General features: G+C 36.6%; 2 protein-coding genes and 1 long non-coding RNA gene across 9 annotated transcripts in view; 2 read left to right on the forward strand and 1 right to left on the reverse strand.

The window, feature by feature from the left end:
* METTL25 (methyltransferase like 25) overlaps positions 1 to 22,547 on the forward strand; it is a gene marked incomplete at its 5' end in the record, with an annotated part of 64,741 nt that extends 42,194 nt beyond the window's left edge. For 3 of the 7 annotated variants that reach the window (XM_080393269.1, XM_080393270.1, XM_080393275.1), the window contains 6 exons: positions 1,825 to 1,854; positions 2,975 to 3,048; positions 5,509 to 5,602; positions 19,999 to 20,073; positions 20,688 to 20,759; positions 22,277 to 22,547. In XM_080393269.1, coding sequence (XP_080249395.1) covers positions 1,825 to 1,854; positions 2,975 to 3,048; positions 5,509 to 5,602; positions 19,999 to 20,073; positions 20,688 to 20,759; positions 22,277 to 22,375 — 444 coding nt within the window. In that variant the 3' untranslated portion in view covers positions 22,376 to 22,547. Of the gene's footprint in view, positions 1 to 1,824; positions 1,855 to 2,974; positions 3,049 to 5,508; positions 5,603 to 12,801; positions 12,838 to 18,485; positions 18,531 to 19,998; positions 20,074 to 20,687; positions 20,760 to 22,276 lie in introns of those variants that run through there. The other 4 variants (XM_080393272.1, XM_080393271.1, XM_080393273.1 and 1 more) reach the window with 4 other exon arrangements.
* Positions 1 to 23,868, reverse strand: part of LOC308066250 — a 600,281-nt gene that overhangs the window by 216,672 nt on the left and 359,741 nt on the right. The gene's annotated exons all lie outside the window — the stretch shown is intronic.
* The window catches only part of TMTC2 (transmembrane O-mannosyltransferase targeting cadherins 2), a 375,978-nt gene continuing 357,718 nt past the window's right edge, over positions 5,609 to 23,868 (forward strand). Inside the window, exon 1 of the mRNA XM_080393255.1 lies at positions 5,609 to 11,374. The gene's annotated coding sequence lies outside the window, so the exon portion shown is untranslated. The remainder of the gene's footprint in view (positions 11,375 to 23,868) is intronic.

Raw genomic sequence — 23,868 nt, forward strand, 5'->3', positions numbered from 1 at the left:
GCTGCTAGCTCTGTACCTGTGTTATGGAAAACAGTATAGACGAAAGACTCAGTATAGGCTAATGTATCAAGGTTATGTAAACTTGAACTAACATGATAATTTAATGCTATCAGGAGAAAGTATAGGAGGACAGTTTAGTATTTGTAAGGCTTAAATGTATTACCCTGGCAAGGTACAAGAAAAAAATTGTTCATTTTAGAGACATTGCTGCAAAATGTATTATAAAAAGTACTTTCTAAAAGGGATTTGCTTTTTGTCTTTTTCTTGTCAGTGTCATGCAATACCGATTCTTCCTCAGCTGACACATTAGCTATTTCCTTTCCCATTCCATTTCTTATAGAAAGAAAAATCTTGGGCTGTTTTTCAACAATGGTTGGAAGATAAATTTTTGTGAGCAAATGACCCCTAAGAGACAGTACTGATTGTGCCATATATATCCACTTTAGATTTCTCAGAAATCACAGAAATTTGGCAATTAATTTTTTTGTTGTTGTTTAAACAGTCACAAAAGGCACAGAGTTCTTCTGTGTCACCAAACACTTATACTGTTATTATGTTTGTAATTCTCTCTGTGCATTTTTTATGACTAGGATTTTCCCTGCATTCTAGGAGATATAAGGGAGACAGCACAATGCAGCTAGGTGCCCATCTTCCTAGGGGTAATGGCTGGCTAAGAGAAACTGAGTCTGCTGAACAATGACACTCAGCATTATTGCTGATGCTCATTATTACTTGTCATTCAAATTGGTTGAAGTGCCAAGGGCCAAAGGTTCTGGACAAGACTTTCAGTTTCAGACCCTTATAATACATGTTAGAACACACATCCATCTTCTAAGCAGCAGCAGATATGTGCTGGAATGAGAGCTATAGCTTATACAGCAGAAGCCAAACCTCATAGTCGGCCAAAGCCATGAACAGAGGAACTGCGGCTACCTGGACCATGTTTGAAGAACAGTCTGAAATAGAGGATCAGTTCTAAAACTAGAGAAGTGGGTGATTGAGAGACAAGCAGTCTTACTTATTGTAGTGGAGTTTGGGGACTAAAGGTGACAATGACTTGTAAGTGGTGTGGCATTTTTGGTTTGCTGTCTGATTTGTGATAGTGTCAGATAATTTACTGAATTTTTATCTTCCTTTCTACTGCAATCTTTAATATGTGGTTGAAATTTTTGTAGGCACTTTTCAAAAGTATCTTTTCAACTGTGGAAAAATATTCCATGCTTTTAATTATTTGTCATTCTTTGTCACTGTGGATCATAAAAATCAAGTACTCTCACACCTACATCAGGATTTATGGTATGAAGAATCTAGTGAAAGATAATGTGCAGTATCTTAAACGGCAGTCACTCTGAAGTTTTTATTTTATTTAACTTTACATACAGTAGGTCAATTTGTCTGAGTACTAAGGACTAAATATTTAAATATATTGTTTGTTGAACTAATATTTACTTTAAAATAGTTGAATATGCAAAGTGAATTATTTGTATTTTGGTAGGAACAGACTCAAGAAAAATGCATTTCTTTTTAGCACTTTCACAGAAAGTAAACCTCTGAAATTCTTTTGCAATACTAAGAAGAACAAGAAAATTTTGCATGCATCTATTTCTATACAGTCAGTTGTCATGTTTCTCCTATAAATAAACTAAAATAACAGGAGCGAGCTGATTATAAGTCCCTTTATCACTTTAAAGTGTGCAAGCTCATGTTATGTCACACCATTAATCTTTTAAAATGTCGTCTCCTCTGACTTTTATACAATGTGTTTTGTAAAATATTCTGATAAAGAATAAACATATCAGCAATTTAATTCCTTCACTCTTAAAGGCTTTGGAGCGAGTTGCAGTTGGCCAAATGGTAAGTAATATTGTTTATTTTAGCCATTCTAAGATAAAATATGTTTTTCCCCCTTGAATGCTCTTAATCCATGACCTTTTATTGAACTTGTGCATTTCTGGAGTCTAAAATACTAGCATACACAACATCAAATCCTGATAGATAGCATGTGTCATCATGAAATCACATTTTTATCGCTTTGATTGTACATAGTGAATCTGTTTTCTTTTGGCAATTAAGAGTCTGGAAAAAAGGCACCGCTTAAAATTTAAGGCATTAAACTACCCTTCCTAACTTCTTTCACTGTTTTTCAGCTAATACATAAATTCAGTAGAAATGTCCTTCAGATATCCCTGGTTTGGATCACTCTATCCTAGTGTTTTATCAGCTAATGTAAAAATAGAAATTGTTATGACAAAAGCTTGAACCTGTTAGAAACATCATCATTCTCATTTTTAATCCCTGTGTATTTTTTCCCTGTGAATACTTTGAATTACTGTTGTGCAAGTTATCTTTTTGGGTATGGTGGACACCGACTGTGCAAATATTTAAAAGGCAAGGCTGAGACCTCCTCTTTCCATATATAAACCCACTGACCCTAGTAGTCTTTTACTGGAAATGCATTTTGCTGTGAATTTTTAATTGGCAAGCATTAACTATTTTTAAACAAACATATTTTTCATACACAAAGGTACGAAGTTTTCAGTGTGTTCTGGTTTTATGAGCACAGTGCTTTCTGCATGGTTTAGACTACAGTGTATGGTGAGTCAGTTAGGGAATTACTTCTTTTGTCTTTAAAACAGCTTAGGTAAATTGTTATATTTATTTTGCGTAGTAGAATTTGGATCATGATCATTACATTTTTCCTCTGTTCTTTTTCCCTCTGCCAACCTTTGAACTATTACTTTAGAGTTTGGGTTTCTTTTCTTTTCTTGCATTCATGGTTATGTTAGAGTCTGACCCAAAAAAGTAATTTTAACTGGATGCAAGAACATTAATAAATTGTCCTTTTAAACCTGTTATGACTGGTCGTAAAGCATGCAAGCCAATAAGTTGTTAAGGAAGCCAATGCCGGTTTTGTTATTCTGATCTTAATTTCAATGCCAATTTTAAATCCTTGCTGTTGTAAATTTTTTTGCAGCTACCTACAGAATCATTGTTTTATCGAGCTGTTCTTCAGGTTATTATAGAAGAAATTTATGGTGTCATCAAAAGGTAGGAAGCTCTGAATTCATAGTATATGAACCAAAGATTTGATTCTCTTCCACCTCTATTCTGTGGAGAAACCATTTCTTAGAAAGCAGAAGGGTGTAAGAGTCAGTCTCATCAGACTTATGTACGTATTGGTATTAATACGCAGGATAGATTTCTTCGTCCTAAATTCACAGCACAAGGGTATTGCCTTTCCTTTAACCCAGAGCTGGTCCTCTTTGGTACTGGATACCTGGGTAAAACTTATCTTCACCAGAGAAGTGACAGCAAATTTACTAAAAAGTCAACACAATCCCGGGCTACCCTGTTATGCAGAGGTCCTGGCAGCTTTAATACTGCAGAGGACAAAAATACATTTCTGTTTGTCCTGAGAAAAACTGCTGAAAGCTCAATGGCCATCACGGCTGTAAAGAACTTACTGCCTCTATACCTGCGCAGGCAAGTACTGTGCCCTCGTAGGATGGGATTTAGGGAGCTGGTGCTGAGGACCTGACATGTGCACTATACTCTTTTTCTGGAGTTGCAGTTGGATTAGATTTTGTCTAATTCTGTGGGATGTCTGCCTGTTAGCACTTGGATCATATCCAGAAGTACACATTCCAGTTTAATTTGAAAATAACCCATTTTTTGAGCTCTGATGCTATTCCACGGTGTGAACCAAAGCATGAGAGGTGGGGAAACCCAGAAAATTCACTTCAGAAGTACTCTTCTAATCTAAAATAAGTGCTAATGCAGATATCCCCAAATCTTTTGCTAAATGTAGAGTCAGACAGCTGACCCTTTGGAAGGTCAAACTCCTGAAAGAAATGCTTATTTATTTTAGAATTATATAAAATACCACACATAAAATCATGTCTACTAAACTGTGAAGGAAAAAAAAGTGTGAGATAGGTGATAATATGATTCATTTGTTAAAGGAAGTGTAATTTGGAGGAAGTGATTAAAGTTATACTTTTGCAATAAAAGCAATGGAAGGACACACACACACACAAACACACACAGTTTTATTGCAGAGCATGATGTTGTGTGGTGTGGAATATCCCTGTGGTCCATTTGGGTCAGCTGTTCTGGCCGTGTCCTCCCACACTTCTTTTGCACCCTCAGCTTACTTCCTGGGGGCAGAGGAAGAAAGAGAAGGTCTTGATGCTGTGCAGTCACTGTTGGGCAATACCTGAAACTGGTGTGCTACCAGCACTGTTTAGTCACAAATCCAAAGCACAGCACTATATGGGCTCTGAAGGTAGCTCCATCCCAGCCAGACCCAGACAGTATCTTTATCCCGGTGACTTGTGATTATGAGGCAGATGCCCATCTTCCAAAGAATAACATAATTGTTATCTGAATAGCGTAATCGTTAACTGATTTTCAGACTCCATCAGCCCAAATGGGAAAGTACATTTTAATTACATATTAATTTTATTTATTAAATTATTAAATACAACCCTAGAAATTATTCTTGATGTGTCCCCCTGGGGTCCTTGCCAGTTAAACAGCGTTAGAACTGCACACTGAGTGGCGTCTTTCTGTTGACTCGGAATTGTTAATTCTGATCTTTAAATAAGGAGAAAGGGGGTTTGCTAAAAATAGAGAGGGGAAAAAGTTTTAAACTAAGGTATTTCTATTCAGTATTCCACTGATAAGGGGGGAGTGTATTTCTTCTCAAGTAATTCAGTACCTGAAAATTCTGTAGCTGAAAATTTAACTCCCATGCTGCATGGCTGGAAGAGGAATTACGTTAGGACACAGTCAAGAAAGCAAAGTCAAACTAACAAGAAATTTGCGTGCTTTTTCGCCAAGATATTTTAAACACAAAGAAGAGAACAAATGTAAGTAGTCTGTTAAGATTCAGTCTTCCTATATGTTTTTTCTAAGTTTTTGTGCATTATTTTAACATATTTTCTGGAACTATCCACATTTTTGGCTGGCTTCAAAAGCAAGCAACTGAGCTGTAAACAGGAGAAAATTCTGGCATCATTTAGTGACAAAAAAATGGTGAGGGTAAGAACATAAAGTAACAAGCAAACGTGAAATTTTACTCCAACTTGGCATTTGCTCAGTCCAGTGGTTGGTGGTAAATAAATTACTGCAGTATTATAGAAAATTATAGAAGTATTATAGAAGGAAATATCTGTCAGCAGAAATAAGAATTCTGTTATTCATATAGGGAAGTAAAAATACTAGGGAAGAAATTAAAAGCAGCCTTCAACTAAGTCTTAAATATTTAGGTAAAATAATAATCATACTATAACCATAATCGTACAGTTGCTGTATCTAGAAATTTCCTCAAGTATTAGCCTACTTGTTTTGGTTTAAGTAGAAGGGGAAAAAAGGAAAATTGTCACTAACTTAGCAGTAGTAGCCATCTAGCTGATTTATTTCTCCTGAATAAAATATTAAATTAAGAATGTGTAAATTTCTGTTGTTCGATGTATAAAAGCCTGCATGTCAATGCTGTATTTGCAGTGATCGACATGTTGGAAAAACTTTTTCCAAATCATCCTCCTTCATAGATTATGTCAGAAAGTCTCTGAAGAAGCTGGAACTGGATGATTCAAAGGTGAGTCACTAAACAGAGACTGTGTGAAACCCTTATATCCATGTAAGTTCTTGAAGTCAGCACCACAATGCAATTTTTAAGCCACTGAGTTCATTTAGTTTGTATATTGCTGTATAAAATATAAAGTATTCTCATTTTTATTTATATTAATAGAGACCATGCATACTTTTCTTGTATATTAAAAAATAAGCTATGTCAAAGTTGTTTTTTTCATGTTTTTCGGAAATAGACTTCCACGTATAAATTCTTTAAATAATTTTGGTTTTAAATTACTTTATTCTAAGGACTTCATATAATCCTTTTTCATATATGGTGCTCATGATCACAATTTTTTCAAGGCTTTCCACTATTTCTGAGGTTAATCCTACAGATCTCCTTTGAGGCATAAAAATGTAATACATACTCTATTTTATACATGCTGTCATTTAGAGGTAAATACACTTTTCAGATGCCCAGTGAAGCAGGCATGAAGGACTTATTGCCTGTGCTGATATTGTACATTTTGATAAAAGTAACTCTTGCACCCTTTTAAATCCAGCTGAAATACTATCCTATACAAACATGTTGCTTTTTCATCTGTACTTAAGTTTAAACTGAAAGTGATCCAAAAACACATGAATAATGAATCACATAGTAAACACTTTGACCTCTTTTTATTTTCATTTTTTCTGCAGCAATATTTTCTTGATCCCTTTGGACACCTTTTGAAACTGAAAAATGTGAGATTGTAGTAGTATGTTTCTCTTGCAATTTAATTCCCAAACTATTTCCAATTTATTTCAAACAGTCTCCTTAAGTAGCCTTTTGAAGATCTTTGAAGGCCTAATGCTTTTCTTTCTTTAAATTAATAAATGTTGAGGATAAATATTAAGATTTTAAAATAATTTTCCTTGATAGAGAAAAAGAAGTAAAGACAAAATGACAAAATCGAGATTTAAACTTAAGAAATCTTTAGGAGCTTTTTTTTTATGTTCTTGAGTGTCTTGTCTTAGTACTACAACTGCTAAATTGGTCAACAGATGGCAATACAGCGTTAGGCATGGAATGTGACTAGGTAAAGATCACAACCATGCTGTGAAAGCAAGTTGTATGTATGATGGAGAACCTAAAGAGTATTAGACAAATTATTAGCAAATTTGGTATAAATCAAAGAAAAAGTAGGAGTTGCAAGTATGTAAAATATTTCAGGTAAATGTTGTTTTCGTCTTTGGTAAAGCAGTGCTTAAAATCTGTAGTCAAAATGTCAAATCACTTAAAATTCGCTGGGTACATCAAACCATAAACTAGGGAAAAAGTGCAAAAGCAATAAGCAAGAAAATGCAAATTACTTTGGAATGAAGACATTGGAATAAGAAAAACACTTATGCCTGAAGTTCACTGTGTTTTAAAAGTATTATATTTAATTTTGTTCATAAATCGAGTTGCCTATTTGCTTTTCTGTATAAATAGGCACTAACATTATGCGTTTACCCCAGCTGAAAGTAAAATGGCGTCTTCCTCAGTATGCATATAATCACCCAAAAGCAATAGTGGATAGTTTGTGCAGTAATCAGTTTACTAAATCAATGATTAAACTCTGCTGGTATAGAGTTATACATTCTTTTCTTTAAAACCAGTCAGCACAGAAACTTTGTGTCGGTATGTCTGATTTTAGACTAGCTGCCTTTTGCTAGAAAGGGTCTGAACAAATGCGGGTTGCACTGAAAGGGTGTCTATGTCAACACTACTTCAGGCTGTGCGTGTTTGTGTGGTTGCTAAAGACCTGATTCAAGTAAATGTTCATTTTCACTTATAATTCTCCTCATTTTTATGTACAGCTGGCTGCATACTGAAGACTGAATTTTATGCTGATGTAAACAGTATTATTTTTTATTTCCCAGCTATGTTGAAATCTGCAGCAGCACAAGAACAGTGCTATTTTGACACTACTGAGGGGAAAGTTGTTACTGCTCCCTCAACAGTGGTTCTGACACTGCAGTTTTCACAGTGGAGTCAGCACTATAACTACACAATATTGGAGAATGTGTTAAATTCCTCTCTTCAGAAAAAAAAATACTTACATAGCTAAAATGTGATGAAGCTTAAACACTTGCTGTCAAAGACAACAAAAATCAAAGAGAAATTTATGCAGAATTTTCTAGCTCTGTTTTTTAAAATGAACAAAAGAGCAGCTGTACTGCGTAGACTAAATATCTAGTCTGTCTCTGGCAGTGGCCAAAACTGATGCCTTGGGAAGAATATAAGGCAAGAGTAAGCATATATGAAGGATGATACTTGCAGAATAATCCAAAATGTACCGGCCATTCACAAAAAAAAGGAGGCAATCATTGTCTTCATGCATAAATTTAAGTGATGTTAGAAAACCAGCTAAAATTTAGTAATGCTGTGTAATACAACCAGGAACTGCGAGAGAAAAAAATTGTTTGCATACGAGCCTCTGTTTTACATGTGCAAAAATATTTTCTAAAGAAAAGAAGTCAGAAAACTGCCAGTCTCATGTCTTTTACTATGCTTATCAGAAACCTGAAGAGAGTTTAATCTCTGCATGATAATAGATGTACTGGGAAGTAGTGCGGTAGCAGCACCAATTTTTTAGGAGTCACCGCCTGTTTTTGATAGTTGGACAGGTATAGTAAAGTCATGGATGTTGATCACTGTGGCTGAATCTGGACTGTGGGACATAAACATCCTTCCAAACTTGTGGTTCATGATGAGCATCACAGCTGCTTCCTTTACACACTCTGCTCCTGGTTAAGGGGTAGCCCTGGTGCAGTCCAGTTATTTTCCACTGTGGACAAATGTGGAGGCAGGATAAAGAGTGCAAGTGCATGAAACACCTAACTTGCTTTGATACTCATTTTTGTAAGTGTACGCCTTTTGCTAAATATAGAACTGGTGAAGACCTTTATCAGGTATATATATCCAAACAATGAGTTCATTTTTGCTGTCGTTTTTCAGTGAAGGTAAGTTCTTCAATCCTGCCAATTATTCATGTGAACAAGCCCCTCTGCCTCTTTCATTTGTGAAATAATGTGAACATCTTTGCTTATTTGAAGTAAGAGCTAGACCCTTTATGAAAAGATTGTCAACCAGAAGTGAGAGTGAGACAAAATAGTAAAATAGTTTTTCTACCAAAAAAAGTAGCATTTATCAATCACCTAGAGCCATTCATTGTGACAAGTTACTGTTCAGGGACTGAAGTTTCCTATTACCTTAGCCAAAATGGTTTCCTCTCTTGTGTTTCTTTTCAGTGGGGAAGAGCCTGTCAAGTCCAAATTAAACAGATGCAAATGAACTATTTTTTTTTCTGCCTTTTGGTACAGGACCATTCCTTTCACACATCTCTCCACCTCGGTAGTAAAGCTGAGATTTACTGCATGACTACTGAATGTCTGACAAAATAGTCTCATTTTGTGAGGGCAGAGAGATCTTTTAGTGTGAGCTTGATATTTCACAGGTATGGTTATATTGCTTCTAGCTTAAGAACAGATGGAACTGCTTTGTGGGCCATGGATCCCTGCAGAGGGCTTCAATAATTGGCCTGGATAAACACTGAAGCAGTATTTAATTCCTGATTGTTTTCTTTGTCATAGCTCACTCTGTTCCTATACACTCCATGTTGTATGGCCAGAGCGTTCACTGTCACATAGATAGGAAAAATTGTTTCTATCAGATTTCTTTTCCCTTTTATTCACTGTTTTACCTAATTTGACATGATTGTATGACTCCCACTTCAGAGAATGAAGCATTCATCCCTGTTCTTTCTCTTAGGGTAGCTGGCTGCTCTTACACTTGTTAGCCTTGCTTCTTTCAAACAGCAAAAGCAATTGCTCCTTCCTCTTCAGCAGCACGTTTCTGCTCTGTTTGTAGCCACCTTGCAGATGGATTTAAAACAAAGCCTCTTTATTACTTTTATTTATTACTTTATTGCTTTTTTAATACTTTTGAGTGCTGCTTCAGACAAGTGCTACAAATGGCATTGTAACAGCAAAAAATCCTTGTATAAGTTTTTATGTATTTCTAGAATCTTTGAAGAAAAAAACCCAGAACTTTTTAAAATTGCCTGGTGTCCTGTACTTACTGGGGTAGATTAGCAAAAGATCTTTCATAGGGCCTAGCTTTAAGGTGATTAAAGGGAGAAAGTGCTTACAAGGCTAAGGCTTGGATGTGTGTCTGGCAGACTTTGTGATCTATGACCCAGCTAAGATCCGTTTCTGCTGGTGAGAGCCTCAGTGGGTGGAGCTGTTTAACAAAGAGAAGCTGGCCAGGATTCATGTAAAGTGCAGGTCTGGGAATAAAGAGAAAATGCTATTTAATGCCATATCTGATTGCAGGAAGATATACAGAGCTGGAAACACTCCTGACACATCTGCAAAGGAAAGCTATTAGTCACTTTGATTTCATCTCTTACTATAGTCACACTATAGTTACAGCTATGGGCTAATAGCATGTAAGGTAGTTACGTTGTCTTAGTCAAAATGCTTCACAAATCAGTTAACCCTTTGGATTCAGACACATGCTGGAAAGATACAACAGCAGTTTCAGAGGCTGGGTCACCTTAAGCTTTCACACACAAGGAGGAGTTTACATGCCTGTCAACAGGTGTGTTGTTGCAGATTTACTTGGTTTTGTTTAACTGAGCTTCCAGGTTCCCCCTGGCTGATGTATTTCAACAACAAACAGTTTAATATCTGCACATAACCTGAAATTTCTAGGGCTGTTCCCCTGGAAAAATTGATTTACTTGGTGGGTGCCCCATCTAACCTGAGATGAGATCTGCAACAGACAGGTGGCTAATGCTGGATTTCCACCATCCCACTTTGCTCTAACTCTGACCAGACCTCTTAAAAACAGCTGCTGCTCATTTGTCTTTCTCTGATCCTATGCTTCAGGTACATCCCAAAAAGGTTTAGAGCTGTCAAGTCTCAACTGGCAGGTCAGTAAAGGGCACCAGAGCCTTCTGTGAGGCATAGTACCCATCACAGTAGCATTTAACTTAATAACACAGTAAGAGAAACTCATGTCCTGTACAAAGTTCATTTATCATCTTAAGTAATCTAAACAACTTTGGTCTTGATATATTTTGTCTGTCAATGGTAGACTCAAAATATTTCAAGGCCTTGATGTAGCTATGTAGCTAAACTTAGGTACAAGTCATATTGTGCTTGTTTTGCAGAATATACAGATATGCAGATGATATGTATTTAAAAGTATATTTAAATAAGCATATTAGTGCTTTCCTTCTCTACAATAACCAAAGCTTTTAGGTTTGCTTATAATTAATAATTAATTTTCTGTAATTTTACCTTATTATTATAAGAATCTCTGAAAATATTACATATAATTCATTTATAAATAATCCTTTTCCTATATTAATTATGGTTGCATTTTTAATATCACTAAATAAATCCAAAGGTATCTGATATACATTGGGCCTACTAGTTCAGTTTTACTGGAATTCCTCAATTACTTCCCTTTGGTGCATTTACTTTGTGTTTTTGCAAACTCCAGACTAATTTTGAGTGGTAAAACTAGTAGATAATACTGAAATCAGAATTTGTGTATAAATTTAATTTTTTTTCACTACTTGGTTGATTTTTGTCAGAATTTATTTTTTTTTTTGTCTTTGGACACTTTTTATATAGTTAATGTGAATAGTTGATATATGTTTCATCAGTGGTCTGATGCCAATTGCATGATATTCAAAGGCAAAGCACTGGGTCCTGCACTTGGGTCACAGCAACCCCATGCAACACTACAGGCTTGGGGCAAGTGGCTGGAAAGCTGCCTTGGGGAAAGGACCTGGGGGTGCTGGCTGACAGCTGGGTGAACGTGAGCCAGCGGTGTGCCCAGGTGGCCAAGAAGGGCAACAGCATCCTGGCTTGTATCAGAAACGGTGTGGCCAGCAGGACTTGGGAAGTGGTTGTCCCTTTGTACTTGGCACTGGTGAGGCCGCATCTCGAATATTGTGTTCTGTTTTGGGGCCCCTCGCTGCAAGAAAGGTCCTGAGGTGCTGGAGCATGTCCGGAGAAGGGCAGAGAAGCTGGTGAAGTGGTGTCGTGGTTTAACCCCAGCCAGCAACTAAGTACCACATGGCTGCTTGCTCACTCCCCTCCCTCACCACCACTCCAGGGGGATGGGGAGGAGAACTGGGGAAACGTAAAACCCATGGGTTGAGAATAAAGCAGTTTAATAATTGAAATAAAATTAAAACAAAACAAAACAAAGAAACCTCCACCCCAAAACCAACAATAATTGTAATAAGGAGGAGAGGGAGACAGAGGAATAAAATCCAAGGGAAAAAAAAAAAAAACAAGTGATGCACAATACAATTGCTCACCACCTGCTGACAGATGCCCAGCCAGTCCCTGATGTCCCAGTCAAGTCCCCCCATTTGTATGCTGAGCATGATGTTCTATGGTATGGAATATCCCTCTGGCTAGGTTGGGTCAGCTGTCCTGGCTCTGCTCCCTCCCGGTTCCATGTGCCCCTGCTCACTGGCAGAGCATGGGGACCTTGCAAATGCCTTGATTTAGAGTAGGCACTACTTAGCAACAGCTAAAACATCAAGGTGTTACCAACATTTTTCTCATACTCAATTGAAAACACAGCACTGTTCCAGCTACTGAGAAGGAAATTAACTCTATCCCAGCCAAAACTAGGACAGTTGTGTTACAGGTTTCAGTGATTTATCACTATTTTAGAACCGCAGCTTTAATATGTATTTCCTTTTTATAATTGCTCAGATGGCACAGTGAACACGGATTAAGAAGGTGTCTTCTCTTATTTTAAGATGAGATAGTTATTCATGTTAGCTAAATCTATATTTAATATATTGTGCTTATATTTTATATATTCAGCAGCAAAAATATGCTGTGCTTGCTTGCATTTATTTATATTATAATATTGCTCTTTTTGAAATTAATACAAAAAATAGTTCCAATTTACTTTGTACAGATTCCTGTAGTATTGGATAAAAACACTTTAGTTAAAGCACTGCAAAGCTAAGAAGTTAAAGATGGGGCTTTCAAAGACTCCTGCTAAGGGACTCAGATGTCCTGATTCCATAAATGCTTTGTGACAATGCAGTGGTAAATGTACATTTCAGACAACTTCACATTATGTGGCTGGGGAAACGTTTGGAAACACCTCAAGTTTCTTGGGATCCATCCCTAAGATCATGTTTTCCCCTTTTCCAGACCAAACCAGGAGCCATCTGACAAGCCTTTACAAACTTTGTAGTCCCTCTGAGGAACGTGCAAGTGGAAGCCCTGTCCCCCCCTGCCATGTTGGGTCTCAGTCCAACCTGTGTCATGAGCTGCCCTGGTTTTAGTCTCTAATCATGTTCTACTCATGTAATGGTGGGTAGACTTGGAGATATTCATTCCTGTTTCCACATCTGTGCTTCTTGTACAATACTATTTGCAATTTAATCACATATATTTCCTAGGTTGGTCCTACACCAGCTGCGCTTCAGATGTTCTAATGTTCTTCTGATTCATTGAACAAAACTATGTCAAAATGTGTTGAATGGAACGTTTCACATGTTTTTTCGTAATTTTAAACCATATAATGAGGGGACACTGTGCTCTATACACATCATTGACAGGAAATATTGTGGTTAAATGAGCAGGTGAGCCTGGGACAAGATAAAAAGCCTCTGTCCTTATGGAGCTTGTCAGGATAAGCCGCATTACAGTATTTAGAAAGCAGCATGTTTTTAAAAAATGAGGGTTTGAGCAGTTCCATCCTTCCTAGAAAATGTGTAATGAGGTTTTCATGGCCATGTGAGAACATTCTAAAGTAATAGACTGGTCTTTACTTCTTCCACATCTAGTACAGGTGATACGTTTAAATTTTTGCAGGCAAAAGTAGTTTTTCATAGGAATTTCTGATTTACTGATCTTACAAGATTTTGACAAAAGCAGTATGCCGTTCTCTTAACCTATCCCAAGGGATTAGTTGAGTGAAGAATTTCTAAGCTTATATTCAGCACCGATACGAACTCTTTAACCAAATGGATTTCTTTTACTTCCTAAATTCAAATGGCTTAATATGTTATTCATTTCTCATCTGTTCTGAAAATTGAGTCTTAACTAGAGAATTACTACTGGCACATTCATAATTTAAGTTTTAGTGTGTTGTGCTATTTGAGACACCAGCGGGCTAAACCAGTTTTGTTTTCAAATAGTTTTCATGGAAGAATATTAAGTGCCATCACAATGTTTTCTGAGAACTTGGTGGGTTTTGTTACAGTCTCTCTCTTTTTTTTTTTTTTTTTTCCCCCTCCATTTCTGTCAGCTAAATTGCATTGAAAGAAGCTACTTGCTTGGAAGTTTAATATTATTAAAGTAGACAACACTGTTGCTGCTGTGAAAAGGATGTGACTGGCTGGCTCTTTCGCTATGACAAAACACTCAAGAGCACCTTCTCCCTTTCTTTGGCATTTGTCAGTGACTTTTAAGAACGTCATTGCACTCTGTTCTCTTATGAAGTTAATAAAATGCCCATTTTGACTTAATATGTTACAACCCTCACCTCTTTAATCCTCCCAAACTACCATGCTTATAGAAAGTCATCCCAAGGTCATACTGAAAGAGAAAAAGATACATCTGGTAACTGGTGATGTAGTAAGATTGTGCCATGTGTCCTGTAGGATCTGCACTGGACCTTTCTGAGCTTATGTAGGTCATGTAGTGCATCCTATTTCCATGCTTGCCTGAAAATTTGAATACTGATATAATGTGAGCCAATGACCAATATGCTGAATGAGAAAAAAAGCAGCCATCAGTTTGGTCAGTTTCATACAGGACAATTTTTTACAACTTATTTTAATATGACAGAGAAGAGGACGTTGGGCAAATGGACATGTGCCTCTCTTAGCTTACCATAGAGTGTCTCCTCAGCAATGACTAGTGGAATGTCATAAAACACAGTTTGTGAATGAAGGGAAATAAAAGGAATAATCTTTCCGTGTGGCTTAATTTTACTGTTGTTTCAAAAAGTGTTGAAAAAACCACATACTTAATACTGAGGAACTGTCAGTTGTGGTATTGTGTAATACATTAAGACATGAACTAGCCTGAATATATACAACTATACTGGGAACTAAAAAGGAGAATTTTTGCAGAAATTGGGAGAGGGACTCTTACCCTGAGATTTGTTGTGATCTTGATCTGCGTCAAATTCAGTGTTGATACCTTTAAATGACAGGGAATACCTCAAACTAGTTTGTCTTTGCTAAATTTATTTCTAATTTTTATGCTTTTTATTGTGTACAGCCATTGGGCAAACATGGAGCCAAAGCCAAAACTATATTTTCCACTTTCCCATGAATTCTAACATGGTAATGAATGGAGTCTAAACAGTCAGAAAATGAAGGCACTAAGTGAATTTACACACTTAATGCATTTTACAATTGTTGAAAGGTTGGCTTTCTCAACTGTTTTTTTGGACAGAAGGAATTTCGGCTCACAGATTTCCTGATTCCTTTGTTAGGGGAATACTGAATTAAGGCTCAGGTAACACTAGTATTACAGCCTATAAAGTATATGCACATAATGCTGTTTTCAAGTATAATTGTTTTTCAAACAGACAAAATGCTATTCCAGGTATGATAGCATAAGATTTTAGTCTGACAAGGAATCTTAAAGAGATGGGACTTTTACTTCAATTATAAATAATATAGATTGCTTTCATTTGAAATGCATTTTAAACCAAGTTCTAAATAAACTTATTTTTCTCAGTAATTTCATTATCTGTTTTACATATTTTACGCTGTGTTAAATTATATGGCATTAATATTAACTACCTTAGTCATGGGAAAAATTGTAAAAAGTTGCCATATGTTATGGTCTCCCAAGTGTTTTGAACTGGTCTAAGACACTGCTCTGCTAAAAGGGCTGCCTTACTGCTTTCTTGTACTCTTGCTAACATTCATAATAACGCTGGTACAAGAAGAGAGAGGAAACATGGAAATGTGCAGTCAGTGCCGGGGAAAGCAGTCCCTTTGAGGCAGCAAAGAGGAATTACATCTGTTTAAACAGACTGTGAAACAGCATCCTTAGGCTCTGTCTCTCCTTTGTAGGGCGTGTGCAGCATTAGACAGTAAAAGAGACTTTCATTCAATCAAAATACTCTTAGTCTAGGGAAAGACACAATTCTGAAAAAATACAGAATACTCTCTGGAGAAATGGTAAGTGTGGTATCACTAATTGTCACACACCTTGTGCCTGAATGTTTTCTTTTCTGTCCATGCTCAATCAGCATGTTTGTTGGATCACAGTCTAACCTGGGTGTGCTTGGGTGTGTGGTATCTCATGTGGTCACAACAGATGAACCTGGCCTTTGGTATAGTTTTAGTATCACCTCCAGCATATGGTATAATTGTAACTATGTCAGTAGAGACCTTGCTGCCCTCTAGTTCCTCTTGGTTGTTTCAGCTATTTGAGTGACCACACCAGTCCACAAAGAAATTAGTTTAAAAGAAAGCCTGCACCACCATCACAGTGCAAAGACCAGGAGACATTGTAGCTAAATCAGCAAAGAAATTCTGGCCAAAACCTTTCTGTATGTATTCAAGGTTACTTGAGTTTCAGTACCATAAGCTAGATCTTTGAGTGTAGAATCATTATTAAGACAAGTGCATGATACACATATTTGGGTTTTTTCATGCATTTTCACTCAGGCCGTAAGTTCATGGTATCAACATCATAACGTAAGAAAAAAGTTCAGTGCATACATTTAAAGAAATTTTGGGGGATACACAAATCTGTGGCAACCCTGTGTAGAGAACAGTTGTGTGGACAACTCCAGTGGCTAAATGGGGCTTGCTTTGCATGTGTAAGTACAATTCTGTTCCTGAAGATGCAAACAATGATTTACTCCTGCTTCACTTTGGAAGGACAGCTGAAGATTGTGTTCGGTACTTTTTAAGAACTGAGGCCAGATGGCAAGCTGTTGCAGTTTCAGACAAAGCCAGTGGTATCTGGGTTTTAGTCTTCTTCTAGTAAATTGGACACATAGCTAGCTACCAGTTAACCTTTTCATGGCCTCTTCTATCAATGCTTTTTGTTGGATGCTTGCTTTCTTTTCCAGCTGGGCTGTTGCACTGAATCAGTTAACTCACCAAACTTTTAACTGAGGCACAGTTTTAAATAGTACCTAATCTATCCATGGCAGCAGGATGCATTCAGTTGGAATGTGCAGTTAGCGAGAAGGGAGTGGAAAAGCATTTGGGCTCAGTACTCAGGTATGGCAACATCCAAGAGACATGTGTGACCCAGCTTTTTATTTGCCAAACACTTCACAGCTTGTTAATTGATTGCTTGTTGAACAATCGAAAACATAAAGGAAGCAAAAGCAGAAAGATTTAATGATCACATTTTTACAAACACAGATCTTTGTGTTTTAATTCCAAATAGCCTGTAATTTCAAAACCCCATTACACTAAAGCCCTTTTAAGTCTCAGTTGAATTAAAACCTTATAGGGCAGAGGTTAACTAAACTGGTGGGGTTTTTATCTCCTGACTGATATTTTTTAGTCGGTTTGACTCTTTAGCGGGGAGAGAGAAGAAAAAAACCCTCAGATATTTGCACAGTTTTACTGAAAACAAAATTGCACAAGACCAAAAAATTCCTGTTAGTCCACATTAGTACTGCCAGATCTGCTACTTAACCTTGCCTCTGTAGTTGGGAAAAAGTGCTTTCTGAATTAAAAAAATATGACTGAAAGACTGCAGTTTTTCTAACCCATCTCCTTGTTTTAAGGGAGAGTTAGAATTTTGCATCATTCCTGAAAAATACTTGTCAAATCTTCTCCAAGATTCCTGTGATGCAGAATGACAACCTCCCTGGTCCTTAATCAGCCTCAAAGAGAGAAAGTTTCTTCAAGTTTTTGGCTGAAATTTTTTGCTGTAATGCAAGCCCATTAGTTCTTATCCTATCCGCTGTAGACAGAGTGAACAAACTGTTCCCTGTTTCTTGGTGATAGCCTTGTAAAAACTGTTATTATGCCCACTCTCAATTTTCTCTAATTTAGCCTGATCAGTTCCAGTTCTCTTGGTCTTTCTTCATAGGTCATGTTTTCTAGATCTCTGATCTCTTTTCTCACCGAGGGCTTTTTCAGACTGTTCATGTCTATCTTTGAGATCTGATGCCCAGAAATGGATGCAGTATTCCAGCTACAGCTTTGCTGCTGCCAAGCAGAGTTGAAGGATTACTTCCTGCACTTTGCAGGCTGCTCTCCCATACATGTCGCAGAATGGTGATTGCTTTTTTTTTGCAGTAGCATAACTGTGATTCTTGCTCAGCTTGTGATCTGCTATATCTCCCAGACTGTCATTTTATATTCCTCATCCTGAACAGCTGATTATTGCTGCCTGAATTTAGGCCTTTCTGCTTTTCCGTACAGCATTTCAAACTTCTTTTCTAACCAATGCTCCAATTGCTGAAAATTATTTTAGGTTCAAGCAATGCCTTCCTGTTGCACATTTACAGACTTAGTTAATGCAGTTTCTGTTCTGTTGTCTGGGTTCTTAAGGAAAACATTGCATTTTGTAATGGACCTTCAGTCTGCAGGTCTTTGCAGTTATTCAGAGACTCATTAATAACTACTCTATGGTTATGGTCATTCAAACAGTTTTCATTTGCTTAAATCTAAGCATTGTTTCATAAATTTTCTTGTGAAATTATGAAATCAGAAAACTTGCTGAAATCAAAATATATAACGACCAGTTGTTTTTCGCTGTTGTGAATCCGTTCGCCCTCCTTACAAGCAAAGTAGGCTGACTTGTGATTTGTTCTTGACTAATTCATTTTGTCTATTACACATCTGCTTATCTTTCAGTGTTTTTAAATTCTTTATTTGGTCCATTTTTTTCAGTGCCTTGAAATCGAACGGACTGCTCTATAATTAAAGACACACATCTACTAGCCATCTGACATGCCATCTTTGAGAACTTCTCAGTGACAATGAGTAACAGTTCTGAGGTCACTTCATTCCCTTCTTGGCTGTCTGAGGATGAAGTTCATAATGCATACATGATTTTGAAAACTTAAAATTTCTGGAAATATTCTCTGGTTTATTTCCCTATTTTAGATTGCGATTTTACTTCTTTGCAACTAGATTAACCACATGCTCTTAGATGACTCTTCTAATGAAAGTGTGCAAAAACATATTAAACACTTCAGCTTTCCTAGTCTTTTGGCGTAGAATCATTAAGGTTGGAAAAGACTTTTAAGATCATCAAGTCCACTGTAAACCTGACACTGCCAGGTCCATCACTAAACCATGTCCCCGAGTGCCACATCTACATGTCTATCAGTACCATTACTTTTCTGCTAAGTTGTGGTCTAGCTGTTGCCATAGCCACAACAGAGTAGCCATACTGCAGACTCCCGATATGGGAGAAGTACATCAGGCTCTTTCAGCTCTGCTCTTCCCAGCAGCCTCCATCACCTTATAGAAATACCCTTGCAAACCTACTTCCCACTGCTCTGACAGATTCCATAAGTGGCCAGCTCAACTGTCTTTAGTGTCCAGGACTGTGGACGGTCTACTCTACAGAACAGAGACATCACGACCTTCAAAAACTGGAAAATGTTGTGGTCTGGCTGCCCTATAGAGAACATGCTTTGTGAAGAGCACTTACGGTCATAACTTTAGCTACCAGCTCTGGTGTACTGCCTGCTAAGGGCTAAAAAGGGAAGGGGTATTTGGTTGAGTCAAGTTCTTGAGCTGTCTTTGTATCAAATTCAGCCCCAAACTGCAACATTTACAGTCACAGTGGCAGTGCTGGCCGTGTTTACATCAGGTGACTGGGAAAAGAAGAGGGGAATATTTAGCAATTCAAAGTAACTAGAAAAAGTTTTATTTTAAAGTTGGGTAGCTTGAGGCACAGAGAAACAAAGTATTATTTCTAGAATCTGATAGTAGTAACATGAAATACCATCCAGGAGTCCTGACTGAAGCATGTTAGCCTTACGCGAGCATCTACTCCTCAGCTATTTAAATAAACCTCTTGGGGATGGGGGTGAGGAGGGGATAAGATATATGGGAAAGGAAATGAGAATGTTATCTCCACTTTACTGCATAATACTCATTTAAGAATGTCTAGAGCTTTCTGAATAATGAATGTATCTCAGTATTTCATGTCAGTGCAAAATGCTGTCTGAAGAACAGTTATTGTAAATGAGAACTGAGAAAGTGCTATTGGAAAATTATTATAAACCTTAGGAAAGTGCTAATTTCAAAAACAAAACACGGATTTCATTTTGTAGTGTGACTTTCAATTAGGAAAAAAGTATTTCATTTTAAAGTTCTCTTGAAAAAGTAACTAGAATAACTCTCATATCTTTTTTTTTTTTTTTTTTTTTTTTTTTTTTATCCCTTGCAGCTCCCAGACAGCTGTATAATGGATTACTATGAAAAATACAAGCACAGAATGAGTGAGCTTGAAGCATTTAATATGGTAAAAGCTATAGGATTAATACTATTACCTTGTATATATGTGCTAGTGTAGAACAAAGCCCTGTTAAGTTTTATGTGGAGGTGGACTGTCCTATGCTGTGGTATGCAATCTCAAAAACAAAGCAGCTCCCCCTTCCAAACTTTGGAGCATATTCTATTCCAAAACTATATTAGGTGTCAGTAAAATAATAAAGTGAACACATGGAAGATTCTTTTTCAAGAGGGACTATTACCCTGGAAAATGAAATGTCAGTCTCCTTTTAAACCTAGACTGGTCTCCATGCAGTTATTTCATAAAAATTCTTTTTATTGAAATTCATTATTTCCCTCTTTAAAATTGTTCTGCTTCATATAATATCATTTTCTTGTTGGACAATGTCTTGAAACCAACTAAATAACATAGTTTCCTAGCTTTATTCCATGTATTTTTGATCTTTAAAATAATCTGTTTTGAAGATGTCCATCCCACAGGGAAAATTGGCAAGGTGACATTTGTACAAGAGAACAACTACAAAATGATTGACCTTCCTGGAACTGTTCTGTGGAAGTGTAGCCATTTGGAAGTGTATTGCCTCTCTTTCCCAAAATCATTATAGTAGCTAATCTTTCTTTCAGTTGAAGGTTGTTCTGGCTCCCTGCATAGAAGTTTTGATACTTCTGGATCGTCTTTGCTACCTCAAGGAGCAGGTATTTTTGTATTATATTTTATGATACCTAAAGGCTACATCAGTAAAATAAGACTATTTCAGCCAATTTATTACTGTGCAGACCAAAAGTCTCTGTTGCAGAATTATTATTCTCATCATATTTGCAAAAGTATAAGCATTCATTCCATTTAGTATAAACATATGCCCAGCAGATGTTTTTATTTTCAGCAGAGCAGCAACAGTAAAGTTTATGTTCCTTTAATTGTATGGTAATTGCTAGTCAATAGACAGTAAAAAATTAATTAAATATGCAACAAATCTCATTTTATACAACATACTGAGATATTTAATAATTAACGAGAATTTTGGAAATGCTAAACAAATACTGTGCTGTACATGCTAGAGCTTCCAATGACTGTGTTTTAAAATGTATAATTCAAGAAATTTTTATTTAGATCCAAAATGTTTATGATTTCCTTTTATTCTTCCTTAATTAAGATTAATGATGAGAGAGGGTGTACTTTTTCCAACTGTATGGGTCAGCTGAGGTACATTTGACTAACATGCAGCCTGGATATATTTTACAAGTATAGACCTGGGATATAATAAGCAAATGCTACTACATTTACTCCATAATGATTTATATTACAGTATTTCTTCTAACACTAATTTTGAGCTTGGTCTGATTAACTCAGAAGCAGCAGTCATACTTTTCTCTGCACAGTAAACATTTTTCGGACAAATAATAATTTGCTAGGAGGAAATGGTAGCATCTTCCAGCTTCTACTCTGGGCCACAGTCAAAATAAGATTTTAAAATAAGGTTTGAAGACATTCATGTGAATAGCTCTGTTTTTCCACCATAAACCTTCCATTTTAACAGTTCCATTTTATCATAAGTAAAATTCACTTTATTCTCTGCCACAGTGCACTTGGAACAACTGAGTTGTAGTAATGTATGCTTTTGTTCTAACTGGTATTTTTACAGAGAGGCAATTTGAAATATTTAAATAATGATGTATTTTCCTAAATGCCAACCAGTTGTAAATCATGTAGAGATCTGTATGATTTCCACGACAGGAGATCAGACTTGCTGCATTTAGCACTAATTTACCTTTTCTAAATGTAATATACGCATTGATTTAATCTTGTACTGGTTGATTCACAAAATGTGTTTAGGAAGAAAAAATAGAAATGATAAAAGCCATATGCAACTTGAAGACCAGATCCAGCTGGTCTGATTCATTTGAAAACTCAGTTAATTAGCTTCAATAGTAGAATGCACTGCATAAAATGAGTAGGACTTGAGGAAGTGGGGGGGTAAGCTATCATTTGGTAATGCAAGAAATAATTTAATGACTTTAAAATATATCCTGGTTTGGGTGTCCTTTTTCTCACACAAACTTTCCGTTTTCTTGTTAGATAAGTGTTTTCCCTGCTTTGCATTAAGGGTAATCTTTTTTTTCAATTTTGTATTTCAAAATGTGGACCTATTACCATATCTTAGCTTTTAAGTCAAACACATTCTTACATACTTCAATCATATATCATTTTACAGGACAACATTGCCTGGTCTGGACTTGTGAAGTTATTTGATCCTGTGAAATCCCCCAGATGCTATGCAGTTATTGCTCTGAAGAAACAGTCACGTTTTTAAGTGGAAGCAAATTGCAGATAGCTTGAAAACTCTGAACTGATACTGCTGTTTCCTCCTTTCATTCTGTTATTTTTAACTGATCCTCAAGTATACCGTTTGCTTTTCAGCTACAAAAGTAAAAAGTGCAGTGCCTCTTGGAATCACAAGAAATAAACACCTCCTTTAAAACTACCATTGCTTCCTTTTGTCAGTTATTTTAAAATGTTGATCATCTGACTTTATTATAGAATTTATGACCCATATTATGTGATTATTATTTTTAAATAATTTTGATGATTCTTCTTTTTAAGACATTACACTATGTGTCAATACCCCTTCTCTTGGTATTTCTAATCACAAGCTCATACCTTCTCAGTTTTCACCAGTGCCTGGCATCAGCAGTCTCAGACTAGCCTTGCCTTTTTTTTTTTTTTTTTTTTTTTTAATTCAGATGGTGCACGGTATAAACAGAAAAATAACCTGCACTGTAAACGAGAGCTTCATGGACTGAGTAGGATCTTTATACTTCTCTGTTCTCAGGTCATCAGGACCAGCTTATTTATAGAGCAATCTAGAAAAGCCTAGGCAGTGACTACCTGCAAAGAGCAGTTTTGTATTAACCCCTTCTTCCTTCAGGCATGTTCCTGGCATGCCCTTGTTTGCCTTTCACTCTGAAAGAAAAAATGTGTGTGCTCTAATCTAGTGGGAGATTTCCCAGTGCTTGAGAGTGAGCTGCCCTGCTGGGATTCACTCTGTAATCCTTGGGTTGTATCAGAAAGCTATTATCTGGCCCAAATGTGTTGGGTATAAATACTTTGGTACCCAAGTGAATTGAAACTTGCTAGGCAGTTTCTTGTTGGCTATACTGCATTCATGAGTGGGAAATTTATTTGTTGATGCATTTATCTCAGTGGGTTGCCTAATTAAACTTGCAGATTTTCCATCAATTAAAAAAGAGAAAAGTTTCTATTCTAAGTCCTAGTGCTTTTTATTAGAATTTTCCAGCATATATAAAACATAATTAACTACCAGTGCACAGAAAAAAGTACAACAAATAAATAATTCAACATTAAAGAAGAAAAAGGGAGAATACAACGTTGGTGGGGAGATGAGAATAACAAAATATTTTTATATTAATTGTATAGTGACAGTAATAGTCATGGCAATAAGACTGAGTTTCAGATGTGAGTAGGAAAAAATCTTACTCTGTTTCAGTCTGCAAAATATAATGAGAGCTTGTGAACATGGCCATTCAAGAAAAGAAAAGTAAAGTATTTTTCTAACAGGTCACATCGCTCTTGATGTGTTGTTCACTTGGAAGAAATACTTTTTTTGGTGCTGTAAGTTCACTGCTGTCTACTTCAGGACTCACAGTCCTTATTAGCTCCATGGATCCAGTATGAGCTTCTCACATTTGTTTGGTCCCAGTACATTCCAGTCCTTAGAGCTACTGAACACTTGCAATACCCAAGGAAATTAATAAAAGTTGCAGGTGCTCACAGCATCTTTGCAGT

Source organism: Falco punctatus, assembly GCF_963210335.1.
Source record: "Falco punctatus genome assembly, chromosome: 6".
NCBI lineage: Eukaryota > Metazoa > Chordata > Aves > Falconiformes > Falconidae > Falco > Falco punctatus.